This window comes from Urocitellus parryii, chromosome 4 (genome assembly GCF_045843805.1).
Source record: "Urocitellus parryii isolate mUroPar1 chromosome 4, mUroPar1.hap1, whole genome shotgun sequence".
In the NCBI taxonomy this organism is placed as follows: Eukaryota; Metazoa; Chordata; class Mammalia; order Rodentia; family Sciuridae; genus Urocitellus; species Urocitellus parryii.
The window spans coordinates 137,526,239-137,553,413 of record NC_135534.1 but is presented as its reverse complement, the minus strand read 5'-3'; the positions used below and the strand labels follow the sequence as shown (position 1 = coordinate 137,553,413).

The following is a 27,175-nucleotide window of genomic DNA, read 5'->3' as shown; positions in this document are numbered from 1 at the left end:
CCTATTTTGATTTTTATTTAGAGACAGGGTCTCACTGAGTTGCTTAACACCTTGATGTTGCTGAGGCTTGGCTTTGAACTTGTGATCCTCCTGCCTCAGCCTCCCAAGCTGCTGGGATTACAGGTGTATGCTACCACACCTGGCAAGACTATTTTTTTTTTAACGTTTCCTCCTTACTTTTAATCCTATAGATCTTCATCAGTTTCTCCTCCTTATGGAATCTAAAACTGTGGCTCCTGAAGGGTCTGTCTCTGCGGAGGGGATTGATCCAAAAGGATGTGTTTGGCTGCAGCCATGGTCCCACCACTTCTGAGCAGTCACAGCTCCGGGTCCATCTGGTTGAGTTATCAGACAGGGATCTGCCTGGGATCTGGATCCTGCATTGTTCACTCTGAGCAGAGTCACTAGTACAAGTGGAGGGCAAGCAGGTGTGCCATTTTTTCTTGAAGCTAAACACACCAGTTTCATCACCTTCCGAAAATGCCCAGTTCACATATCCACCTCCAGCTTGCATGCTCTTGGCTTGGGAAGGAAGAGAGGCCATTGACATGGGTGCAGGTGTGCAACTCAAAGTGGGCGGAACTTGCTGGGCCTTGGCTTGTCTAGCTGGTATCTGAGCAATTGGCTCAATCTGCCCTTTGGGTTCAGCCTCTGCTGCCTGGCTTGAGACAGCTGGGGTCTGCCAAGTCAGATGAACAGGGACCTCATTCTGAGGGACCTGTTCAGTTGCCAGCGTATCTGCATCTCCTTCCACAGCTGGTTTGGACAGAGGCAAGACAGCTTCTGCAGAAAAAGGAAGTTGCTTCAGATAAGAAGGGACCTGGAGAAATTGGCCATACTTGGAGTATGCTTGCCTATCAGGGGATTCTCCAGAAGCAACTATACTTTTTTCTGTTTCTTGCTCTTCCTGGTCATCCCTTACATTGGAGGCCTCTCTCTGACTGTCTTTAATCTCAAAAAGAGTGCCTCTCTGCACTCTTGGGGGTTGCTGGCTTCTAGCTAGGCTCCGCAGCAAGGAAGGGGGCATGCTATAATACTGGTATTTCTTCTCTCCAGGGATCTCCATGCTGCCCAGAAGCTCTGCACAGATGACATTGTTCCAGCTGTGGGGGAGTTTTCTGCGAGTGGCATGCTTTCTGCTGGTCAAGAGAGCCTCATCCTCTTGCAAAGTGTCCACAGCAGAAAGGACCTTTAGAGTATCCACCGTCAGGGCAGAGAGGTCCTGTAGGTGTCCCACTTGGCTGTCCAAAGACAGTAAGGAGTCCTTTATAAAAGACACCTTTTCATTCATTTCTTTCAGTTGGAAGTACATCTCTGTAACCCTAATGGAGGTGAAGAAAAAAAAAAACAATAAACACATTAAACCAGTGGGAATTTTTCTTGCTTTCTTCCTCTCTTACTCCCATCCTTAGGAGATGGCTAAACCTTAGCTGCTTCCCTAAGTTAAACCTGCCTTTCACTGTCTTCTCTCTCAGCCCAGATGAATACACCACTCCTAGGATTCCTACTATGACCCCAATAAGGAAAAACTGCACATTTGCATTTTTATCTCTGATCTCTTTCTAATATTTCAGAACCACATTTCCAGGTTCCTGCAAGTGATCTCTGCAATTATCTGATCAATCACTCCATTTTTATTCACTAATATATTCATTAATTTACATGATAAACATGCATCTCCCATGGGCAATCACTGTGCAATTTTGATGGGAAATCTGCAGAAAGAAACCAAATCAATAATCAGATGTGGAACTAGAGAAAGAAAAACAACTAGGGGCAAAAAAAAAAGAAAGAAAGAAAAAGAAAAAACTCCAACTGTACGTTAAAACAGACTCTCCAAGTTCCAAACAGAATTCATTTTAGGATACCTACACTGAGAAAAAGTATGAGGCGAATTTTTTAGATTATTTGGAATAATTTAACGTAAAATTATGATGTTTAGCCACTGATTCATATAAAAAGCAGCACAACATGTCTCAGTAATGAAAGAAAAAAGTTATATTAAGTATAACAATTTCATACAAAGGGAGAGAAAGAAAGAAGAAACTGTTGATCAATATTTATCTGTATATGTCTCTGTAAATATCTCTTATGGAGTTTCATTTTGTGACCCCCCCACCCTCCAAAAAAAGGTATGTTGAAGTCTTAACCCCTATACCCTAGCACAAAACTCTTATTTTGATACAGGATCCTCAGAGAGGTGATCAAGTTAAAATGAGTCCATTAGGCTGCACCCTCATGCAATATAGCTGATGTCCACATAAAAAGGGTAAATCCTGGGCTGGAGTTGTAGCTCATTGGTAGAGCACTTACCTAGCATACGTGAGGCACTGGGTTCGATCCTCAGTACCACATAAAAATAAATAAAAGAAATAAAAGTATTGTGTCCATCTACAACATATGTATATGAAATCCTGGCACACACACACACACACACACACACACACACACACACACAGAGGGAAAAGGAGGTGGAGGCACATGGGGAGAAGATGGCTATAACCAGAGTGATGCAATACACACAAAGCATTATCCAGAAACACCAGAAACTGAGGCAAGGAGGGACTCTTTCCTAAGACATTAGAGAGAGCATGGTCCTGCCACATCTTCATTTTGGACTTCTAGCTTCTAGAAATGTCAGACAATAAATTTCTGTTGATATAAAACAAGAAGTTTTTGGTACTTTCCTACAGCAGCCCTAGGAAACTAATACAGTTATCAAAGCTTAACAATCAATAAAATAAACTTTAAAAATATATCTAATTTGATTACATAAAAAAAAACTTAGATGTGAAAATAACATACAAAATTTTAAAGGAAAAATGAGTGGGGCACGGTGGTGCAAGCCTATAATCGCAGGAGTACAGGAGGCTGAGGCAGGAGAATTGCAAGTTCAAAACCAGCCTCAGCAAAAGCAAGGTGCTAAGCAACTCAGTGAGACCCTGTCTCTAAATAAAATAAAAAATAGGGCTGGAGATGTGGCTCAGTGGTTGAGTGTCCCTGAGTTCAACCCCTGATACCACCCCCCAAAAAATTTTTAAAGCAAAAATAAATTTGAAAATTGATATTCTAACAAATATGATAAAGGCATTCATATCCTCCAAAAAGTCAAAACATTTGCAAATCATTGAAGGAAAAAATACAAAGACTCCAAATAATATGAACAAATAATTTACCAAGTATAAAATGCAAAAGTTAGAAAATATGATGAAACAATCAACCTCACTAGGAAATCAGAGATGAAAATTAAGATGACAATGACTTTATCTACACCGTAACAACATTTGTTTTAACTTAGCAAATTAAAACAACTCAATAGGGACAAACCAATATTGAGATACAATATCTATAAAAAGGCTATAATTTCACGATGCCAAAGCACACAAATACTCGTTACATTATGAGATAGCATATTATGTAGCCATTAAAAATCACACTTACGTATGTTGACATCTATAATTGTTTACCTGTTTCTAATGACAGGGGCCAGGCTGTAGATGTCTGTTATATTCTACATTGTGTGTTTTTAAATTTGGCATGAAATTTTATAAGTAAAGGAATAATAAAAGCTAAAACATATTTGCAAAGAATATTTAATTACTTGCAGAACAGATTTTTGATATGAAGGGAAATAAATAGAAAACAATATGGTGTAATCTTAACTGAAAATATATTAGTAGATTTAAAGGGAAAGGGGCCAAAGTTTTTACAGAGAGCTCTGGCTTATTGACAGTGTTTTTTCTTTGTCTTCTTCCCTCATTTTGTTCTTTTATTTGGGGGTAGGGATGAGGGATACAGTTCCAAATTCTCAATGATGAAAATCTTTGATAAACAAAATTAAAGTAAAAAACAGCAAGGAAGGAAATATATCCAACAGCTTCACAGCTCATATGACCATCTGCAGTTATTGAAAAAAAAAATGATCCTCAGTCTTATGTGGGACAGGGAGAAGCAGAGATCACTCCATGGGGGAGTTGAAACGCTCAGCTGTAGCAAGAAAGTCCCAAAATAGCGTTAGACTCCCTACCTCTAGAACACATCTCAAGGCACAGGGATTGAAAGACCCTCTTCTTCCTGGGAGCTTCAAAGAAAAGAATTAGAGAATCAAGCAGGTGGTCTCTTCCATTCTTATTGTATTCTATGTGGTTAGAACCCTCTCTTTCTTGCTTTTGCTATAGAATTCAACTTCTATAACTCAATAGTGGCTAAATAAATGCTTCCTGACCTTCTGGAACCTGCAAAGTTAGAATTGGCAAGGATGATCACAAAGTGTATGTATATTCCCTTCCAAATATATTTAATTGGAGCCTTCCCACCCAGCACACTGTTTCATCTAATTCAAAAACAGTACAGTCTGAATAGCAGTAATGGAGACTCATTAAGTTCCATTAGCTGCAGCTACATCAAATGGATACAATAGAAACCAGCAACTATTCACAGCAACAGGTAGCAGGCTACAATAGAAACCTGTTAGACAAATAACCTGGTCACCTCAAATCGGGTCTTCTTGCTTTTACAGGTACTTATTTCCTAAAGCACAATGTCCTGTGAAACATATTTTAATTATAATCCTGGACCACCAACTACATTAATTTAATCTAGCCTTTCAGTCATTCTGACACATAAAATAAATTCTTATCACAAAGATTCCTCTTTGCAAAGTCTGAGCGTGGAGGAAAGATGAGGATGGTAACTTTTATTGTGGGCCTTTGGACAGGATATTTTAAAATGAGATAATAACAAGTATAATTATAATCATAATAATCATAATTTCTACCGCATGCTCACCAGGTGCCAAGCATTTTATAAGGTTCTGCACGTACTATTTCATTTCACCCTCATAACAACTCTATGAGGTGGGTGGGACTATTATCCCTTTCACGGAAAAGAGGTTGGTTCACATATCCAGAGTCACAGGGTTGGGCATCAAATTCAGAAATGCAACTCCATGGCCAGAGCATTCAGTATATAACTACTCAGAGACCCATTCAGGATCTAGGCAAGTTTCTTTGCGGGTCCTAGGGTCCCCAACTCTTCCCATGCTGGGGAGTTGTTCACGGATGTTCCTCAATAAGGTTTTGTGGTCAAATAATGATGACAGGTGTTCAAGCTACAAGTCTACAGTTAAGTCACAATGCACATTATGACAGAATTTTTACATTTTTTAGGAACCCCAGGATTTCCCAAATATAATGCATGAAACATGCTTAATATGAAAAATATTATTCCACAGAACAGAAAGAAAAAGAAAAGCTAGTTTGCATGACTGAGGTCATCACAGAAGTTGGTGTTCCACATAAGGTGTGCAAGACAGCACACGGCCCTAATGCACGCTCTCGTTCCACGTTCATAACTTATTTCATTCTGGAAGGCTGTAGGTGGTATCTTCTTTAGAGGTAGGCAGACGTGACTGGGCCCCTAATCTCCTTTCTCTTGATCTTCAAACTATGGCTCAGTTACCTCAGAAAATTTTCTTCTCTCTTTCCCACACCTTATTTATGTGCTCCCCAGAAATGACCTTAGCAAGGAGGACAGTGTAAAATTTGTGCTGTTAAAACAACCCCATCAAGAGGGAAAATGGATGAGGTTTTTAAGTTAGAGCTTCCTCATTCCTTTTGTTTGCAACAACAAGCAGGTGACTCCTACAACTAACTCTCCCAAGAGGCAGATGGTCTCTTTGTCCAATTCCAACTTGCCCCAGGGCTTCAGATCCATTCATTCAAAGCCTCCTGGACATCTTCAGCTGGATGTGCCCCCAAAATCTCAAGCTCCACAGATCTAAGCTGCTTTTCCCTATACCCTGTGTATGCTCTATCTTGGTGGTGCCACCTTTCACCTGACTACCTCTGTGACAGACGGCAGAGTCAGTCATCCTGGATCCCATCCTCTCCACTGGCTCCATCTGGTCCCCACCATGCCTCACGAATTGTTCTTTCTGATTTTTTCTTCACTCTCTCCCGCCACCACTACCTGGGCCAGGCTGTGGGACCCATCTTCTGAAGACCTGAAGTTCAATCAGCTACATAAACACATTTACATAAATATGGTATCAATAGAAAAGTATAGAATCATATAAATAGAACTTTTGCCTGTGGTGAGCCATTTAGAAAGTTCATAATATGATTCAGCTTTAAATAAAGTTATATTTAAGAATTCACGTCTATCTAAAATAGATGGAAAAATATATGCAGAATTAGATTCAACATTTTGTAGTCGGTTTCTTGTATATTTTATTTTGTTTCATTGGTGTTATTGTTTTGTGGTGTTCTGTTTTGTTTTGCTACCAGGGATTGAACCTGGGATACTTTACCAATGAGCTACATCCCCAGCTTTTTTTATATTTTATTTTGTATTACATTTTTATTTTTTTATATATAATTTTTTTATATTTTATTATCAGGGTCTTGCTAAGTTGCTAAGGCCTCACTAAGTTGCTGAGGCTGGCTTTGAACTTGCAAAGCTCCTGCCTCAGCCTCCTGAGCCACTGGGATTAAAGGCATGCACCACCACACCTAACTAGTTTCTTATATATTTTTTTTTAAATGAAGGAACACAAGAGCAATTCTGTTTCTAAAAATGTATATAGTCACACACAGTCTTCCACATCTTAACGCAGGCCAGGCATCTGCAACTGGTAACACACCCGCAATGCCTTGGAGGCCATCAGGTTTCTCAGTATCCACTTGCTCCAAGGTATCTTTCTCTTTTTCCTCAAACCTTTGAATGGTCTCCCAAGAGCACCATCCTCTCCCCAAAATACACATACCCACAAGTACTCTCCACCAATGGCCTTGCCTCAAGAGCTGTGTGCCCACACCCTGTTTGCTTCTTCAGGTGCACCAGCCATATTCTCTCCTGTCTCCTTTCCTGGGGGAAAAGCTGGGTCCTCCATTAACCCAGCTTCTCAGGGACTTCCTTACAGCAAACTGCCTCCTCCTTGCTTCTGCAGTTTCTCCCTTGATGGTGCATTTCCAGGACCATATTTATTTATTTTGTTTTCTCCTCATGAAACAAAATACCAGGAGCTCATCATGTCCTTATATTCCATCTCGATTCCCTTCACAGTGAAACTTGTAACAAACATTGTCTGTAATCGCTGTCTCCAGGACTCCTCAGGCTGCCAGCAGCTCCACCACCCAACTGCTGGTCAGGGAGCTGCCTATCTGAGACCCCATGCCTCTTCATAACCACACTGCACTCCACCCCCGGGGACCCAGGTGGCTGCATCTGTGCTCTTTTGGTGGAGTTCATTGTTCCATGAGGTGGCCCTGCCTGGCCCACTCCTTTGCGCTTCTCACAGTGACCCTCCTGAACAAGGCTATCTATAGCAGTCCAACCCAACACTCCCAACTCCGCGAGACCTCACACCACCATCATTTCCCATTCCCTTAAACGGCTTCATTTTTCTTCATAGCTCTTTTACTAATATTAAATTGTGTTTCCTGGCATTTTTTGTTGTTGTTGTCTACTTCTTTCATTTCTTTCATCCCTCCCCCTCTACATACATACACTAGAATGTAAGTCCTCAAAGAGGATAGTCTCTTATTCTCCACTTATTCCTAGAAATGAGAAGATTACCTGACGTAATAGATGCTCAGTAAATACACATTGATTACATAAATTGCATGAGCTAATAAATGATTCAAATTGTAGAGAACTCAAACTTCTGGGATTTAAAAGTGGGTCTTTCTACTCTTTTAGATATTCTAATAGAATCAGGCTTTGGGAATTTTTAAAAAGATAAACACTTTACCTTTCTGATGTCACTCGGATTCTTTCCTCAAAGCTACAGTTCAGTCCTTCCATCTTCTCATGGAAATATTTCTCCACACACTGTTCTTCAAAATCATGAAGTTTTTTCAGATCTTCCTTACTCAGGTAGAGTTCTGTGGTGATAAATTTTATATGTAAAAAAAGATTATTCTTTCCCTTAATGGAAGCTGATACAGAGTATGCTGTGGTTTGGATACAGCTTGAGTGTGTCTCCCAGAGGATCATGTACTGAAAGCCTGGTGCTCAGTGCAGTGTTGCTGAGGTGGTGAGACCCTTGAGAGATGATCAAACTATGGGGCACCATCCTTGGAAGGGATTAATGTAGCTCTCACAGGACCAGTTAGAACAAGCCTGGACCTCCACCCCTTGCCTCCTGTCTTTCCATGTACCTAACCACCTCCATGCTGTCATCCACCATGTTACAAGATCCTCACGAAAGGCCAACCAGATGGAGCCACCTGATCTTGAATTTTCAGCCTCCAAAGCCACCTACTAAATAGAGATGACCCTTCAACAACATGAGGGTTAGAGGCACTGAGGCCCATGCAGTCAAAAATCCACATATAACATTTGACTTTCCAAAAACCTAACTACTAATAGCCTGCAGTTGACAGTCTTACCAAATATATGATTAATATGTGTTCTGTATAATATATTGTGAAAAAATTTGGAAGAACTGTGAGAGATCATTTTTTACTATGATAAGCAATTTACTGGAAAGATGAACTGCTCGTGTGATAATCAGTGTTTCATGCATTTAAAGTAGATAGTTAAAACACTTGAGCTCACCACAACAGGAGTAGGTGGCTATAAGATAATCACAATAACATAGTGTGTGGCACAGTTACTGTTATGTAGTTGTGATTTAATGCTGCATCTTTACATTTGTTTAAATTTCCTTGATTGCAAATGGTACCATAACTACTCTGGCACCATAACTGTTCTACAAATTTTAGTTTTTATATAATTTTGTGCATAATTTGTACTAGTAATATTTTGTGTATATTTTAATGTAGTGATAAAATAGACAATTTTCTATACCTATTTTATGTATTCATGACATAACTTTTTCTTCATTTTCTTGATATTTCTACTGTGTAGAAATGTCTTCAAGTTTTTCAGATTGTTGCAAATCTTCAAAAATAAAATCTGTGTAAAAGGGGAGCCTTAAAGTACAAACTAGTACAAAGTCAACTGTAAATTTCTTTTCTTTAGAAATAGTTTCAGGTATTTTGCAACAGCAACACACAAAATGGACAAAGGATATGAGATTTTTCTTTCCACTTGTATTAAAAATGATAGAACTAGGTTGGGTGTGTAGCTCAGGAGTAGAGAACATGCCTTGCATAGGCAAGCCCCTGGGTTCAATCCCCAGCACCATAAAAAACAACAAACAAATGCTTTTAAAAATAAAAATGATAGCAATGTAGCTTGTATGATAAAAGATTGTCACATTGTATTCTTAATATTAATGGAGAAGTACTACACAAAAGCATCTGGATACATGACCATTTGTAACTCCACATTATGTACAACCACAAGAATGAGGAACTATACTCCATGTATGTATAATATGTCAAAACACATTCTACTGTCATACATAACTAAAAAGAACAAATAAAAAAAATTTTAAAAAGAAAGAGGTGGAAACACCAGGCTGAGTCTCTCTCACTTATTCTTTGAAAATGATTTATATAGAGAACATATTTTCTTTTTTTCCAATTTTTATTCTGATTTGTTATGTATGACATCAGAATGCATTCAATTCATATTACACATATAGAGTACAATTTTTCATATCTCTGGTTGTACACAAAGTATATTCACACCATTCATGTCTTCATACATGTACTTAGGGTAATTATGTCTATCTCATTCCACTGTCGTTCCTACCTCCATTCTCCTTCCTTACCCCTTTCTCCCCTTTGGTCTATCTAGAGTTCATCTAATCTACCCATGCTCCCCCCACCCCAATCCTATTATGAATCAGCATCCTTAAATCAGAAAAAACATCCAGCATTTGTTTTTTGGGGATTGGCTAACTTCACTTAGCATTATATTCTCCAACTCCATTCATTTACCTGCAAATGCCATGACTTTATTCTCTTTTAATGCTGAATAGTTTTCCATTGTGTATATATACCATATTTTCATTATCCATTCATCAACTGAAGAGCATCTAGGTTAGTTCTACAGTTTAGTTATTGTGAACTGTACTGCAATAAACACAGATGTGGCTGTGTCCCTGTAGTATGCTGTTTTTAAGTCCTTTGGGTATAGAACAAGGAGAGAGATAGGTGGGTCAAATGGTGGTCCCATTCCCAGTTTTCCAAGGAATCTCCATACTGCTTTCTAGATTGACTGCACCAATTTGCAGTCCCACCAGCAATGTGTGAGTGTGCCTTTTTCCCCACATCCTCGCCAACACTTATTGTTGTTTGTATTTTTTATAGCTGCCATTCTGACTGGAGTGAGATAAAATCTTAGAGTTGATGTGATTTGCATTTCTCTAATTGCTAGAGATGTGGAACAATTTTTTCATATATTTGTTGATTGATTGTATATCTGAGAAATGTGTCCTCAGGTCCTTGGCCCATTTATTGATTGGGTTATTTGTTTTGGGGGTATTAAAATTTTTAAGTTCTTTATTTATCTTAGAGATTAGTACTCTATCTGATGTGCATGTGATAAAAAATTTGCTCCCAAAATGTAGGCTCTTTATTCACCTGATTGTGTCTTTTGCTGAGAAGAAACTTTTTAGTTTGAGCCCATCCCATTTATTGATTCTTGATCTTAATTATTGCACTATAGGAGTCTTATTAAGGAAGTCCAGGTCTAATCCGACATGATGGAGATTTGGGCCTAATTTTTCTTCTATTAGGTGGAGTGTCTCTGGTTTAATTCCTAGGTCTTTGATGCACTTTGAGTTGAGTTTTATGCATGGCGAGAGATACGGGTTTAATTTCATTTTGTTGCATATGCATTTCCAGTTTTCCCAGCATCTTTTGTTGAAGAAGCTATCTTTTCTCCAATGCATGTTTTTGGCACTTTTATCTAAAATAAGATAATTATAGTTATGTGGGTTTGTCTCTGTGTCCTCTATTCTGTATCATTGGTCTACAAGTCTATTTTGGTGCCAATACTATGCTGGTTTTGTTACTATTGCTCTGTAGTACAGTTTAAGGTGTGGTATAGTGATGCCACCTGCTTCACTCTTCTTGCTAAGGATTGCTTTAACTATTCTGGGTCTCTTATTTTTCCAGATGAATTTCATGATTGCTTTTTCTATTTCTATGAAGAAGATCATTGGGATCTTAATAGGAATTGCATTAAATCTGCATAGCACTTTTGTTAGTATGGCCATTTTAATAATATTAATTCTGCTTATCCAGGAACATGGGAGATCTTTCCGTTTTCTGAGATCTCCTTCAATTTCTTTCTTTGGTGTTCTGTAGTTTTCATTATACAGGTCTTTCACCTCTGAAGTTAGATTGATTCCCAAATACTTTTCTTTGAGGCTATCATAAAGGGAATAGTTTTCCCGATTTCTCTTTCAGCTAATATACCACTGGTGTATAGAAATGCAATTGATTTGTTGGATTTCCTACTGTGATACTTTGCTAAATTTGTTTATGAGTTCTAGAAGCTTTCCAATAGAGTTTTCTAAATATATAATCATGTCATAGGCAAATAGGGATAGTTTGAACTCTTCTTTTCCTATTCATATCCCTTTAATTTCTTTCTTTTGTCTAATTGCTCTGACTACAGTTTCAAGGACTATGTTGAATAGGAGTAGTGAAAGATGGCATCCCTATCTTGTTCCAGTTTTTAGAGGGAAGGCTTTCAAATTTTCTCCATTGAGAATGATGTTTTCATTGGGTTTAGCACATGTGGCATTTACCAGGTGGAGATATGTTACTATTATTCCTTGTTTTTCTAATGTTTTGAGCATGAATGGATGCTGAATTTTGTCAAATGCTTTTCTACATCTATTAAGATAAACATGTGATTCCTGTCTTTAAGTTTATTGATGTGGTGAATTATGTTTATTGATTTCTGTATGTTGAACCAACCTTGCATCCCTAGAATGAACCCCACTTGATCATGGTACACTATCTTTTTGATATGTTTTTGTATGAATTTTGCCAGTATTTTATAGAGAATTTTTGCATCAATGTTCAAGGGATTAATTTCCAGGATATACAAAGAACTCAAAAAACTCAACGTCAGAAAAATAAATAACCCAATCAATAAATGGGCAAAGTGACTGAACAAACACTTCACAGAAGAAGAAATACAAATGGACAAAAAACAATGAAAAAATTTTCAACATCTCTAGAAGTTAGAGAAATGCAAAATAAAGTATACTGAGCTTCCATATCACTACCATCCAAATCACAATTATCAAGAATACAAGTAATAAGAAATGTTGGCCAAGTTGTGAAAGGTACTCTCAGATAATGTTGATGGGGCTTCAAATTGGTACAACCACTATGGAAAGCAGTATGGAGATTCCTTAGAAAATATGCAATGGAACCACCATTTGACCCAGCTATCCTACTCCTTGGTCTATACCCAAAGGACTTAAAATCAGCATACTACATTGACCCAGCCACATCAATGTTTATAGAAGTTCAACTCACAATAGCCAAGCTATGGAAACAACCTAGGTGTCCTTCAACAGATGAACGAATAAATAAAATGTGGTATATATACACAATGGAATATTACCCAGCCATAAAGAAGAATGAAATTATGGCATTTGCTGGTAAATGGATGGAAGTGGAGAATCTGATGCTAAGTGAAATAAGCCAGTCCCCAAACACCAAAGGCTAAATATTCTCTCTGATATGTGATGCTAACCCAAAACAAGCAGGGTTGGAAAGGGGAATAACAGAAATCCATTGGATTAAACAAAGGGAAACAAAGGGAAGGGAGAGGTCAGGGAACTAGGAAAGACAGTATAATTAATAGGACATAACTTTCCTAGCCTTATATTTGCATACGCAACCAGGGTAACCCATATCATGTACAAACACAAGAGTAGTATCCTAAATAGAGCAAGTTATACTCTATGTATATATAAAATTACATATACAAAATACATTCTACTGTCATGTGTAACTAAAAAGAAGAGATTTTTACAGAGAATCGTTTACCATGCACCACATACTATGTGAAAACTGGGAAAGAAGGTAAATGGCTCAGAAAAAAATAACACTCTCACAGGCCTTTCCTGTAGATGGCAAAGGAACATAGTAGAAGCAGAAGGAAGGAAGTCTGAAAGAATAGTTAGTTTTCACTTCTCTAACTTTTCATATGAGGTAATACATGCTGATTGCAGAGCCTTTAAGAAATCTAAATAAGCAAATGTTTAAAAAAAAATCCTAATTGCACCACTCAGAAATAACCATGTTAATATTTGGGACTATATCATTTTTATTTTTCATTTTATCTCCGTGTTATGTAGTCTTATATAATAAATATACAGGCTGTAGAAAATTTTTTAAAAAACTGTCCTGAGGTGAGTCTTTGCTGTGGACTCCAGAAGCAAACTATTAAAATTGCAATTTCAGAGATGGATGCACCTTGCAAATGGGGAGCATTCCTACGACTATCCACCAGGTGTCACTGCTGCCCCGTGTGTAAATGTCTCTATCCTCCATAAAGAATCGGAAGTAACTCCATGAAAATGTTCCAGAGCTCGGGGTCAAAGTCACATTCAATTGAAAAGCATGTAAATTCCATAAGATATATTTTAAATGATTAAATAACAGCCTTTACCACACAAAAAAGAAAAGTTAACTTGAGTTTTTTAAAGGAATTGTCCTGTAAGCCATGATAACAGTAAGCCCAGGAAAGCCTCTTTTATAGGACACCAGAAAGTCTAGGCAAAGCCTAACCAATTCCAGAATCTCTTCACTGGTTCACACCCTATTAGGTTGCAGTGGTTCTGTGGCCAATGCCTGGGATGTCTCTCTATTAGAGGCCTAAAATTTACAGTATAATTATAAGTCTCCAACTTAATTTCAGTTGTGCCTTGGCTTCATTCTAAAAGCTAAATCTATTGGGAAGAAATTTTTTTTTAAATCTTCAAAGTGACTCTTGAAGGAAGAAGGTACTTCACAGAACCAACTACAACTAGCGAAAGAGTATGATGACCTTTCAACCCCATAATGACATTGTAGGGGACAATATGGCTCCCTATTAATATAAATAGTCCACTATCCCTTATCTGCAATATAATTCAAAATTTTTCTTTTTTAGTTTTAGAAAAGTAACATGGTATATACATTATAAATAATGTGAACTCCTTAGTTCAGGCTAGAACATTCCCCAAAATCAAAACATTACTATTTCTACAATAAAATCAATGAATAATAATACTGCATTTCCTTCTTCTGCTCCTTTTCTGGCCAAATGAATTTTCCCCAGTTTATTAAAAAAATTAAGACTTTCAGTTTTCAGAAGTATTCTGGATTAAGGAATTGGGATAAAGTATCGTGACTTTATGTCACTGACTGCTATGTGTAGGAATTAACCTAGAAATGGACCTGGTACCAACTGTGGGATTTTTTGACAGGCACCATAGAGGGTCTGTACAGCACAATGGACAATGTTCTCTTAGGACAGTGAGTGGGCTGTCATATCATAGTCATGATTTGGCAAAGAAGGGCAGAGGGTGTGGTTCAGTGGTAGAGTGCTTTTTACACATGCTGGAAGGCCTGGGTTCAATCCCCAGCACAATGAAAAGAAAAAAAGAATTTAATTAGACTAAACAACTAAACAAGATGAACTAGAAAAATGTCCAAATATGTAGATTTGCACTCTAGAAGAACAAAAAGTGAGAACCCATAATTCCATATTTCTGCATCCTGAATTGAAGTTTTTAAAAATTAGAAATATCCCTTTCAGAGCTCCCTTCATCCTCCACAGATGACAGAACCAGAGACTCAGAACTCTAGTTAATCAGTTAAGCAAAGCCTTGCTTCTGTATTCGCCTTCAAACCCAAGGCCTTCTGGAATGGCTTTCTATTTAAATTCCACCTTCCATAACAGGGAAATGAGTAAGGATTAGGTGACGACTCCCTAGGAGTTTCTTCAGTGAGCTACCAGGTCAGCAGGGAAAACACAGGTTCCAGATAACAGAAAGCTTTTCCACATTCAAACACTGATTCTGTCCCTACCTGTTCCTTTCCTTCAAAGTATCACTTATCTTGGCAAAGGGCCACAAACGAGGTCAATGTATTTACCTAGACCAGGTACACCTGCTGACAGTCTATTGTTAATTAACTCTGTCTTTCATCCTGGGCCCTTGATTTTAATTCTCAGTGCTCCAGTGTGTCTTCACCATGGACCTCCACCCTTTACTCTCTTCCTTCCTCCTGCCCCACCAATAAAAACTTACTTAATCCAACGTCACCCTCATCTTGATCATGTGGAGCTCGGTGACAACACAGACGGCGGAGGAGGAGGCCCAGGTGGCTGAGCAGGATGAAAGGTGGGGGCAGCCAGGGCTTCTCATGGTACGTCATGATGTAGCGATAGCGATTGTATTTCCATAGCTTGTTTGAAATGGATTTCATATCTACGTACACATTGCTGTAAGTTGTAGAAAGAGAGGAACAAGGTTTTAATGTGGGATCCCAAAACAACAGCAGTTAGTTTCTTTCTTTAGAGTACAATTTTTCTGATCCTCCTTTTCTACTTCTTTTTTATAGGTCACTTTGGATTTTCCTTTAAATTACATCAGTTATAATAGGAAGACAGTAAATATTGACATTATAAAACTCAAGATGGAAATAATGGTGAATGGTAGTTATTCAAAACAACATATGATCTTTGATAAGTAATCAAAGTGTATGATTTGGGGGGAGAGTATGATGGAATATCCACCTTAGCATTTTGCTTGAACTAACAAAATTTAACAGCAGAGTTAAATTTGAGTGGCTCAATTTAGCACATAAAAGCACAGGCAAACTAAACTTGAGCAATGATAAGGAGAAGGAATTGGAAATATCCTGGGAAAAACCAACTTCAGATAATGGGAGAAGTTTCATAGGATGCATCCAGTGAACAACCCACACATAGGTGGCTGGGTTGGCAGGGTGGATCTCAAAGTGCAGCCACTGAACCAGCAGCATCTCATCACCTGAGAACATGCCAGAGTTGAAAATCCTTAGGCCCCATTCCAGAACTACTGAATTAGAAACTCATTTGAGTGGTGAGAACCACTCCATTACAAATTGTCGGTCCAAACACGACTATTGCCTGTCCACCAGCAGATGGCGACATTCATAGTGTATTTCAGATACTTTAATAATTGCTATAATTGCCTTAAAGGGCCCCTGAACAAGTGGTCTGATCTGGGGGTCAGTCAGCTTGTTTAGTCCTCAGTGTGTTCATCTCTAAAATTAGAATATAGGTCCATGTGAGGATTTCTCAGCCTCTCTTTTGATACCCAATATGGTGGGGAGGGCAGGAGCTGGGGGTGGGGGGTACCAGGGATTGAACTCAGGGGCACTCGGCCTCAGAGCCACATCCCCAGCCCTATTTTATAATTTTATTTATAGACAGGGTTTCACTGAGTTGCTTAGCACATCATTGTTGATGGGGCTGGATTTGAACTCACAATCCTCCTGTCTCAGCCACCTGAGCTGCTGAGATTTCTGGTGTGTGCCACAGTGCCCACTGACATCCAACATGTTTGAGAAACAAAAATCTTACATCCTATTTTAATATTATATGATATACCAAAAATAGCCATAGTATACCTAAATGTCAATAAATGTAGTATGGTCAAAAACAGCCAGACTAAGAGAGATGACAGTTAACACATAGTCTTGTTACAGTTGGGAAGATATGTCCTCTATACCCAGGTGCAAAACCAACATGCACTTTGGGGGAGATACGATTTATTTTTGCCTACCTCCACCCTCTACCTTCTCTACTTTTTTTTTTTAACTTAGCTTCCATGCACTGATTTTCTTTTTCTTATCTTTCTTCAGTGAAATAATCAATGAATCAAATACCCAGCAGAGTGCCTGGCATATAAGAGGCATTCAGAAAATACCAGCCTTTTGCCAATGCTTCACTAGTATGTTTTCATTCATAAAGCATCTACTAAATAAGCAGATGCTCTTTTCTGTGTTTGGGATAAATTCATGAGCAAAAAAATCTAGAAAAAAATATTTCTTCTTGTGGAGTAGAGGAGCTGAATAGCAGAATAACATGATAAATAAATAAAGCATAAACCAGATTATGTCTATGTTACATGTGAACATTAAAGGTGGGGGGCACAAGACATGCCAAGGATATGGAAGAGTAAAGAGGGCTGAACTTCGAACTGTAATGCTTAAGTGAGGCCTAGCAGGGCATGAGGGAATGAGCCACATGTATAAGTGTTGGGGGAACATTCCCGAGGGAACAGAAGTGTGAATGTATCTGTGTTGTTTGAAAAACTGAGAGCAGCCAGTATGTTTGGAGAATGCTATGATTTGGTATGAGGTGACTTCCTTGTAGCCCCTTTCCCTTTATTTTTCTGTTTCCTGCCCACCATGAACAGAGCAGCTTTACTCTTCCACACTTTTCCGCCATGATGTTCTACCTCACCATGGGCCCAGGGGTATTCAGTCAGCCCACCATGGACTGAACCACTGAAACCATTAAGACAAAATAAACTTTCCTTTCTTTAAGTTGTTCTTGTCAGGTATTTTGTGGCAAACAAGCTGACTAAAACAGAAATAAGTTAAAGGAAAAGTGGGGTGAAGGATGATTTGAGAAGATCAGAAGCCAAATCACATGGGCCATATGGGTCATTGAAGGGATTTTGATTTTTGCTCAAAGGAAAATTGGAAGCCACTCAAGGGTCTGGAGCAGAGGAGTGACCTCATCTGACATATGTTTTTAAGGGGTTTTAATTGAGCTACTGTGTTAAGAACAGAATAGAGGAGCCAAAGGCTGAAGCAGAAAATTAAATGAGGAGGCTCTATGGTAAGAGCAGTACGGTAGTGAGAGGTGGTCAAACAGGCAAGGGCTGACTCAATCTCAGTTTCTATCAGTTTAGAGACAGAGAAAACAACAGTCATTGAAAATGACTCCAGCAGGCTTCTTTTTTTTTTTTTTAAGAGAGAGGGAGAGAGAGAGAGAGAGAGAGAGAGAAAGAGAGAATTTCTTTAATATTTATTTTTTAGTTATCGGCGGACACAACATTTTGTTTTGTATGTGGTGCTGAGGATCGAACCCGGGCCGCATGCATGCCAGGTGAGCGCGCTACCACTTGAGCCACATCCCCAGCCCCTCCAGCAGGCTTCTGAGCAGCTGAAAAGATGGTGTTCCAAAAGAAACTCATGTTCTTCCCCACAGATTTGCAATCAACTAGCAATAGAGTAAGTACACAGTGAGAGAGAGAGGAATCAAGAGTCTGGACAGTTTAAATTTAAAAGAAACTACTACATTTCTGACTAGTGATGGAAGAGGACAGTTAAATCTACCTGACTGGAGTATAAGAAGAGCCGGGCTAGAGATATAAAGAGGAATATCAAGATATACAGAAACTGAACAAGATCACAATAAATAAATACATACATAAAGGAAAAGCAAGGTCTGGTCCAGAGATACAAAGATGATCCATAAAAAGGAGATGTAGATAAAGTGAAAAGTAAGAGAGAAGAAAAGACAGAACGAGATATTCTGAGACCCATGGGTAAAAGGTGCATTAAGAACTCCTTAATTAAGGACCCATAAACTATTGCTCTTTCATGAACCTGACTCTCTTAATCACAACTCAAGATCTCTTCCCAGGATGCTCTCTATTGATAATGATTCATTGCCTCACATGATCTGCTCCTTCCTACCAGGATTTTCGTGCCTATGCTTTAAAGCCACAGTAAATAAAACACGAAACACAAAAACAGAGGTAATATTCTCAACATACAAGTAAATCTCCTCTACATGCTTGTCCCCAGCTTATATTTAAATAAAACAAGCAAATATAATTAAAATCACCTACTTGAAGAAGGCAATCAACAGGTTCACCATGATAATGTACTGCACGAACAGGTAGACAGCTTGCAGGAACGGAGTAAGAAAAGCACCCGGAGGGCAAGTCGGCTGGCTTGAACAAACTACACACGGAGAATGTAAATAAGCAAGAGAGATGATCAACCACAGTCCCAAAACCCTCCCCAGACACTGAGCACTTGAACTTTGCAAAATGCCAAACTTTATGCACTTCTTAGATTCAGATAAGTACTCTCCAGATTATTTTTTTTTAACTGAGTATCTATGAAGGTTCAATTTCTGCATGTTGGCCAAATCCCCTATGTACCATCTATCTCTGAAGCGTAGACTTCTCCATACATCATCCAGTATGGCTCAAACACAACATCTCTAGCGAGGCTCCAAGACGGAGGCTCCTTTGGCGAAAGGATGGCTTTGCGCGCCACTCCAAAGCTCAGCAAGACGATGGCCATCATGATGACAATGTAAAACATGTTTGCTGCCTGCAAAATAGCACAGCTCAACTGGAATTTTACCACAGATTTGAAATTTAAAAAAAAAAAATACTAGCAGCCATCATAATTACATTTATCAATAACATTGTCTAGTCATTAACTAAAATGCCCTACTCTATAAACAGCTGGATTTTCTTTGGCAAATTATTTCCTTTTCTCTGCACAGTATGTGTTTCAAGTCAAACTGATCTATGGAACCACACAAATACGCTGAGTAGAGAATACGTGCTTCTTTTTTTAAACAGTAATAAATATAAAATGTGAGCAGCTTTTAGTTAATATCTAACTTTTTGTTTTGTTTTGTGATACTAGAGATTTAACCTAAGGGGACTTTACCACTGAGTACATTCCCAGCCCTTTTTATTTTTTATTTTGAAACAGGGTCTTGCTATGTTGCCCAGGCTGGACTCAAACTTGTAACACTCCTGCCTCAGACTCAGTAGCTGGGATTATGGGTGCACCACTGCACCTGGATGCTTTCCCACACTCCTTATTTCACTGGGTATTAGGCTGGGGCCATGAGACCCATTCTAGCTCACAGGCTGTGGAGTGACAGAGACTTGGGTCACCTCCTGTACGGAGGTGTAAAAAGCCATTAGATTCTCTATCCCTGTCATTCTCTGCTATGGGAAACCTTAGAAGCTACAAATGGGATATGTCTATGCCACAAAATGGAGGGGTTCTGTACCCCCTGAGTGACTGCATAGAGACCCATGACCTTGTACTAAGACATTGAGATATACTAGTTACATCATACAGTCCATTAATAAATACCAATGTCACCAAGACTAGAGAAAACAAAGAAAAGTAAGAAAAATCGGTCTCTGGACTCCCGCAGGTTCTCCCTTCTCTGTCACCTTCCTGTGTTTCAGCACTACTCCTACTCTCCAGAACTTGTCCCTTCCCCGTCAGCAAGTGGTCTGGAAGGAAAAACAATAATAATGGTCTTGGGTATGTGCCAAAAGTCAGATGGAGAAACTGACACAACTATACGGCAAGCTCAGATGACAGACGGAGCCAGGTGGCCCACTTTGGGATCCTGGCTCCCCTACACATGTCCTTGAGTTTACTTAACCTCCATTTCCTTGTATGTAAAATGTGGCTAATAATTATACTTGTCCCATAAAGTTGTTATGACAACTAGAAAGTTCATATACACAAGGTACTTAGTACAGTGTGTGGCCCATAGTAAGCACTATATTTGAGTGTGGTAAGGGTGAGTGATAAAAGACTAATTAAGATTTCAGCAGAAAATATTCTTGGTGGTAGCCTCATACAAATCTAACACATGAAATTATTGTGCTCCAAGACTAATTTGACTCAATTCCATATTAACCAAAGGAGTATCTGGATCAATGACCCAATGTGTCATCCTTCATATTAAATCATTCATATTAAATATGAATTTGTGGTTATATAGAAAATAATGATGGAATGATCTGTCTGTGCTTCTAGAACTAATCCCCAAAGTTAAACTATTGTATATGAACCATGAAATTAGGCAGAACCATTAACAAAGAACACTTGCATATAGAAACCAGACTGTACTCACCATTTTTGCAATCATGGTCACATATGGACCTGCATGTTGATTCACAGCAAAGAAGTCCATGAGCCGTGAGAACCAGAATATGATGTCTATGCAGTAGATTAGTCTTCCTGCTGTGTGAAAAGGAGGGCTACCCAACCGAAGGCCAAAACCAACTGAAAACAGGCCAATGGCCACAGTTTCCATTAAGTTCCAGTACTCACTAATCCATACCTTCACCTTTTGAGTAATCTTCCCAGGTTCTGAAATACAGATCTGAAGAAGAAAGAAAGGGAAATTTTTAAAAAACGAGGCAGAAGGGTGGGGGTGCCGCTCAATAGTAGAGTGCTTGCCTAGCATGCAGAAGGTCCTGGGTTCAATCTTTTTTTGCACTGCTAAACCTAACATCACACAGGGATTTGAGACAAAAGTTATTCTAGGTAAAAAAATTATTAAACATGGGACTGGGATTGTGTCTCAGTGGTAGAGCGCTTGCCTAGCATGAGCGGGATCTGGGTTCGATCCTCAGCACCACATTAAAAAAAAAAAAAGGCATTATGTTGTATCCATCTACACCTAAAAAATAAATATTAAAAAAATGATCAAACAATTCTATAAATATATTTTAATGCTTGTTGATTAAAATTAATTTAAAATTAAATTAATAATGTTAGCATTAATACTAGTTAATTGAAACTCCCCTAGAAATTTTTTTAAAAAGGAAAATAGTACTTTTCTAGCTTTCATTTATCCAAAACTAAGATGAGAAGCACCAAGACAATTTAAAACTCAGTATTGGGCTGGAGATGTGTCTCAAGCGTTAACACGCTCTCCTGGCATGCACGGGGCGCTGGGTTCGATCCTCAACACCACATAAAAATAAAATAAAGATATTGCATCCACCAAAAACTGAAAAATAAATATTAAAAAATTCTCTCTCTCTCTCTCTCTCTCTTTCTCTCTCTCTTTAAAAAAATAAAAATAAAACTCAGTATTGCAATGGATCCACATCACTATGATTCCACTCCATGAGATCAACAGAATGCAAAGAATACTGGATTAAAACCAAAAAATCTAGTCCTACCACAGCAATTTAGCGAATTGTTAACAAACTAGTAGGAATATGATATTGGAGCTTACTATCATAAGAAATCACCCTTGAAATACTTTACAAACTGAAATGTAAAAGCAAACATGTTCTCCCTGAATCCTAAAAAATTCAAATGTTTCTATAATGAATTGTTTGCTATAATCTTTGAACACCACATAAGTAACTAGTAGGCAATATAGGTATAATTACTAAAAATACATAGTATTATTATATATTATATTATTATTTGCTGAGGGCCATTACCAAGTAGGTATTGACGCATCGTAATCCTTGCCAGTGTACCCCATGTTAAATGGACTTGCCTTGGAAATTTGCTGCGACCTTGCTTGTGTGTTTGAGAAAGATGACCCTGCTCAAGGTGATTGAGGGTGGATCCAGGTTTGAGGAAGTATCCTGCAGGTTTGAGGAAGTATCCTGGTCCTTGGGTTTAGGGTGTTCCCGGTTTAAGGCATTTCCCGGTTTAAGAATATGGGTTTTAGGGAAGTTGAGGTTGAAGATTATTGCTGCTGGGATTAGGGTGTTCCTGCTGCTTGTTCCCGTTGAGTTCTCATGAAATTCATATGGGATTTGGAAAAAGCCTCGTGGAGTAGGTGAATTGTGCGGGGAGATTTATACTGCCCCTGAACGTGTGTGGAGGCTGGTGTGAGATCGGGAATAAAGAATTGCTGTTTGTTTGAACCTACAAAGCTGTGGTGCCTCCTGATTCTGGTGCCCCCCAAGACATCGGCAATTATTATTATTATTATTATTATTATAGTTATTAATATTATTATAATTAATTACATATTATTATATGTGATTATTATTATACTTAGTATTTAATGTTGCTCAAATGGTAATAGGACAAAATAAATGTATGTAAGTGCATAGACAAAGAAATACATACACAATGACATCTAAAACAGTCCAACTATTTGTGATTGTAGCTATAACTGCAAACGAATGTTAATTTTTAAGTGACTCGGTGCAAACTAGAAATGAAAGCTTGTTTGCTTTGTTTCTTAGACTACTTGCAATGAGTCCAAAGGGATTTTTAGCTTCAATTTTCAAAGTTGTTTAGTAGGAACTTTCAAGTGCTGTAAATGAATTCCTTATGTATTCTGCAACTTCAGCCTTTACGTACCACTCGGTCATGTAAAATTGATAACACGTAGATAATGCTAGGCCATAAAAAAATCAATCCCACAAAAAATATGCACTTCATGGAAATCAAATAGTTGGAGGGTTAATAACAATTAGATGCATCACCTGTCTATTCTAGGACTTACAAACATACTAAGTCCTTAAGAGATAAGTGCTTCAGAGATAACTGCTTCCAAAGTCCAGTAACCAGCAGAAAGTATTTGATAAGGATGAAGGGTTAAAATCGGGGAATTTTCCCCCAAGGATCTTCTTGGAGTATGCAACTCAGTATCAGAATATTCTCTCTCCCACCCTCAGCTGTCCCTTTACATCACCAGACTTGAGAACAACTCTACCAGAGGTAAGCAGAGGACAAGAAATTATACCCCATTTGATTCAAATGTATGATATGTCAAGATCATTGTATTGTCATGAGCAACTAATAAAAAAATAGAAGGAAAACTCACCTCCCTGACTTTCTCAATAGCATTGGTGAAGATGTAAATGATAACAAGCCACTCTTGCACGCTGGGTTGGGGCTGCATCTCCACCAACACAGTGTAAGTGAACAGCATGAGGAATGCCAGATATGCCATCTGTGAGGGGACACACATTCCCTGGATGTGAGTGCCAGCAGTCATGGAGGATGCCAACCAGACACACAGAGAGTCCAGAAGAAACACAGCCATGAATTTCAACATGATAACACAAAAACACGTGGGGGGCCACCTTCAGATTATTGGTGACCTAATATCACGGAAATCACAAGAATCTATGGTTTTCTAGTCTAAAATTTGGTGGCAGAAATGAAAATCACTGTTCTCAGATGCATGGAAGAGGATACTGTCTCATCCTATTTACTTCACACTGGAATTTCCAGTACCCTGCACATTCCAATGTGGATACTAGCAGACTAAAGGCAAGCCAGAGAAGAATCTCATGGCTCCCTTCAATTTAAACATCGACAGTATGTCTGCCAAATATGTCCGATGAGCAACATCAGTGGAGCGTGTCTTCAAATACAATGAGTTGTGACATTTACTACACTGGGAATATTAATTTATGTTGATTAAAACATTGTGGTTGATAGAAAAGTTTGCCCAACTGTAATCCCTTGTAACTATGGACTGTTTGTGGCTTATCAGCACTCAGAACGATGTCTGACACATGGTAGACATTCAATCCATGTTACATATTATACCTAGATTTCTAATCTCTTCAATGAATTAAAACATAATAAACACATGCATAAATATACATAGTGAGTAACAGCTTTGTAATCTTATTTAGTATCTTATCTTCTTAAGATTTATACCCAGAAGCAGATTAGCTGGGCACACACATTGGAACTGAGACAAATCTTAATAAATTATCCACCAGAAAGGCTTTACCAATTTACATTGTCACCAACGAGTTATGAATCATGCAGTTGTTTAAACAGCTTTGGAGAGAAGACACAGCACTTGCTGACCCATACTTATTTCTAAAAATCCTAAATCCACAGAGAGAAAAATGTCTGTTTTGTTCTCACAAGAAACATTAGTTTAACCTTGATCCTTATTTTTCATGCCTTTTTGAATTCTAAGTTGGTAAGTCTGGTTCTAAGTCTGGTTCTAAGTCTAGTTCTGTACAGGTAACAAAGAAAATGGCTTAAACCATTTCTGACTTCACTAGAATTATATTATTTACAGAAGGTGGCATATGTGGGTAGCCACTATAGATTTAACTGCCTGTAAATTAAGGAACTATAGAATAGAATCATATAAAAAAGTTAAGGTAAAGTTAACTAATTCTATACTTGTCTTATGTCTCAATGTCTACTCTTATGACTTCCTAGGGACATAATTTAAATAAATTTATTCTACCAAAGCAGTTATATTTTTTTTTGCATTTTCATCATTGATTTTATAGTAACCAGAAAATTAATCCCTTAATTTTTATTCGAGGGTGTATTTTTATTCATACATTATTTATATTTTCATCCATTTGTCTATACTTCCTTTGTATTAATACTGCCTATCCCCTGCTTTATATTTGAATAATTTATATAATTTAATATATAATTAATATTATTATATATAATTTAATATATATCATTTAATAATCAGAAATAGTATCCTCTACTCAACTGCAAGCTTCTGGAGGGCAGTGACTATGTTTGACAACCTGCTTTCCACCTACCTCTCGTGCTTGGTACTGTCTTCAGAAAGAACAATAAGCTTTCAGTTAAATGTAATTGAATGGTTTGGACCTTATGTCATCTTCAGCCATAATACTTTTTCTTCTAACATATGTAGGTCTGACTATATGAACGTAACAGATTTACAAACAAAAAGACAACAAATGCGTCCAACAAATAGATACTGAGCTTGAACTTAATATACGGAGCACAAGTTCCTCTAATTAAGAACAGGTTGGATTCTTATCCGCTATTTTCAGTCCATTTGCTCATTAGTCTAGAGTGACCTTTTACAAGGCTGCAAGCAACCCAAGTATTCACCTCTAGGCAAAACAAGGCTGATCTAAAACTCTCTAGTTACTTATGGTTTTGCTTTTGACTCTTTTTGTTTCTTTCCAATATAAAAAATGTGATCTAAAAAATGTTTACATTTTTGTTTTTACATCACATTTGCAGCAAGATGCAGTACAGCACACACAGCGGAGTCCAGCAATGTGGAGCCAAGACTCAAACACTAGAGTGCACTGCTTGCACCATCTGTTATGGTGGGCAGATCCAGATGACTCGGATCTACTGCTCAGCTTTCCTACACCCTCTAAAAGCTCTCGAGGTTGGAAATTTCTAAGGAAAGAAACATGCAGATATTTAGAGTCTTTTGGGATTAACTCTTTTCTCAATAATGGTACTACTCTCAGCACTGGGCAAAGTGGTGCATGCATGTAATCCCAGTGGCTCAGGAGGCTAAGACAGGAGGATCAAGTTCAAAGCCAGTCTAAGCAATTTAGCAAGACCCTAAGCAAATCAGCAAGAGCCTGTCTCAAAATAAAATATAAAGAAAAGCTGGGATGTGGCTCAGTGGTAAAGTGCCCCTGGTACAAAAAAAAAAAACAAAAACAAAACAAAAAAAAAACTCTCAGGGTTCCTATTGGTTTCTCAAATATTTTTTTGCAAATTCAAAAAAGTAGTGAAACCATATCCTTTGAAGTGAGATTTGATTTTTAGAAACCGATAAAAGTCTTTCAGAGTTAGATATTTATTCAATAAATATATGAAATAAGTGTGTGGTTAGCCAAGTACATATTGTGAAATATAACTCATTTAGATAAATATCTTTTAATAGTCACACTTCAAATGTTTAAGAAATACAAAACCTTGGCCAAGAACATTTTAAGTATAACTAAGCATTAGAAAAATAAATGCTACTAACAATGTGAAAGCACTCAATACATTTAAGGTATAGTTCACACTTTCTCTGAATCTCTGCTATCTATAATAGAGTTGATATTTGATGGCACAATTCAGATTCTAAACTTTTTATTATCCTCTCTATGTTTATCCATGCATGCTGTTGAAGACAAAAACAAACACTTGCATTTTTGTCTATGTCACACAAACAATTATTATTAATATTAATAGCATTCCTACAAAGAAAAGCTTGATTCAACTGCTGATTTTTCTTGCCCCACATGGGAAAAGAATCCACTTAATCCTACAGACAATGCTGTTAATCTTGTTGTTTCTCAAAGCTCCAAATGCTCAGTTCCATCTGTGCTAACTGCAAACTCTTTAAGCAAGAAGAATACACATGCTCTCAAATTCCCAAAATCTACTCTGGCTTCCCATGTCCTCTCCAAACCTCTTTGCTGTCTCCTTTGTCTTTTTTTCCCCTGCATTTCTATACTTTTATCCCAAGTTGAAAAATCAGGTCCGTCAGTGTCCACTTTACCATGAGCTCCTAATGGTCATTAATACTATTTATACTGCTGTAGCGAAACCAACCGTGTAAAACCAAAACTTCACAATGGGAGCGCTGTAGAACTCATAGACTTTCCTAGTCCAAGGAAGGCTTTGGGGCCCATTTGTTAAATCGAAGTGCTGATTTTCATCCACTTTCTCATCAGGGCCCCTCTCCAAATCACAGTCTTTCTGTAAAATAAAAAAAACAA

At 38.0% G+C, this 27,175-nt stretch overlaps 1 protein-coding gene across 1 annotated transcript in view; it reads right to left on the bottom strand.

The window, feature by feature from the left end:
- Positions 1-27,175, bottom strand: part of Trpm6 (transient receptor potential cation channel subfamily M member 6) — a 107,993-nt gene that overhangs the window by 32,602 nt on the left and 48,216 nt on the right. The window contains 8 exon segments of the mRNA XM_077797819.1: positions 178-1,322; positions 7,754-7,886; positions 15,182-15,375; positions 18,785-18,899; positions 19,103-19,277; positions 20,842-21,093; positions 23,518-23,646; positions 27,009-27,155. Of these exon segments, the coding sequence (XP_077653945.1) occupies positions 178-1,322; positions 7,754-7,886; positions 15,182-15,375; positions 18,785-18,899; positions 19,103-19,277; positions 20,842-21,093; positions 23,518-23,646; positions 27,009-27,155 (2,290 nt within the window).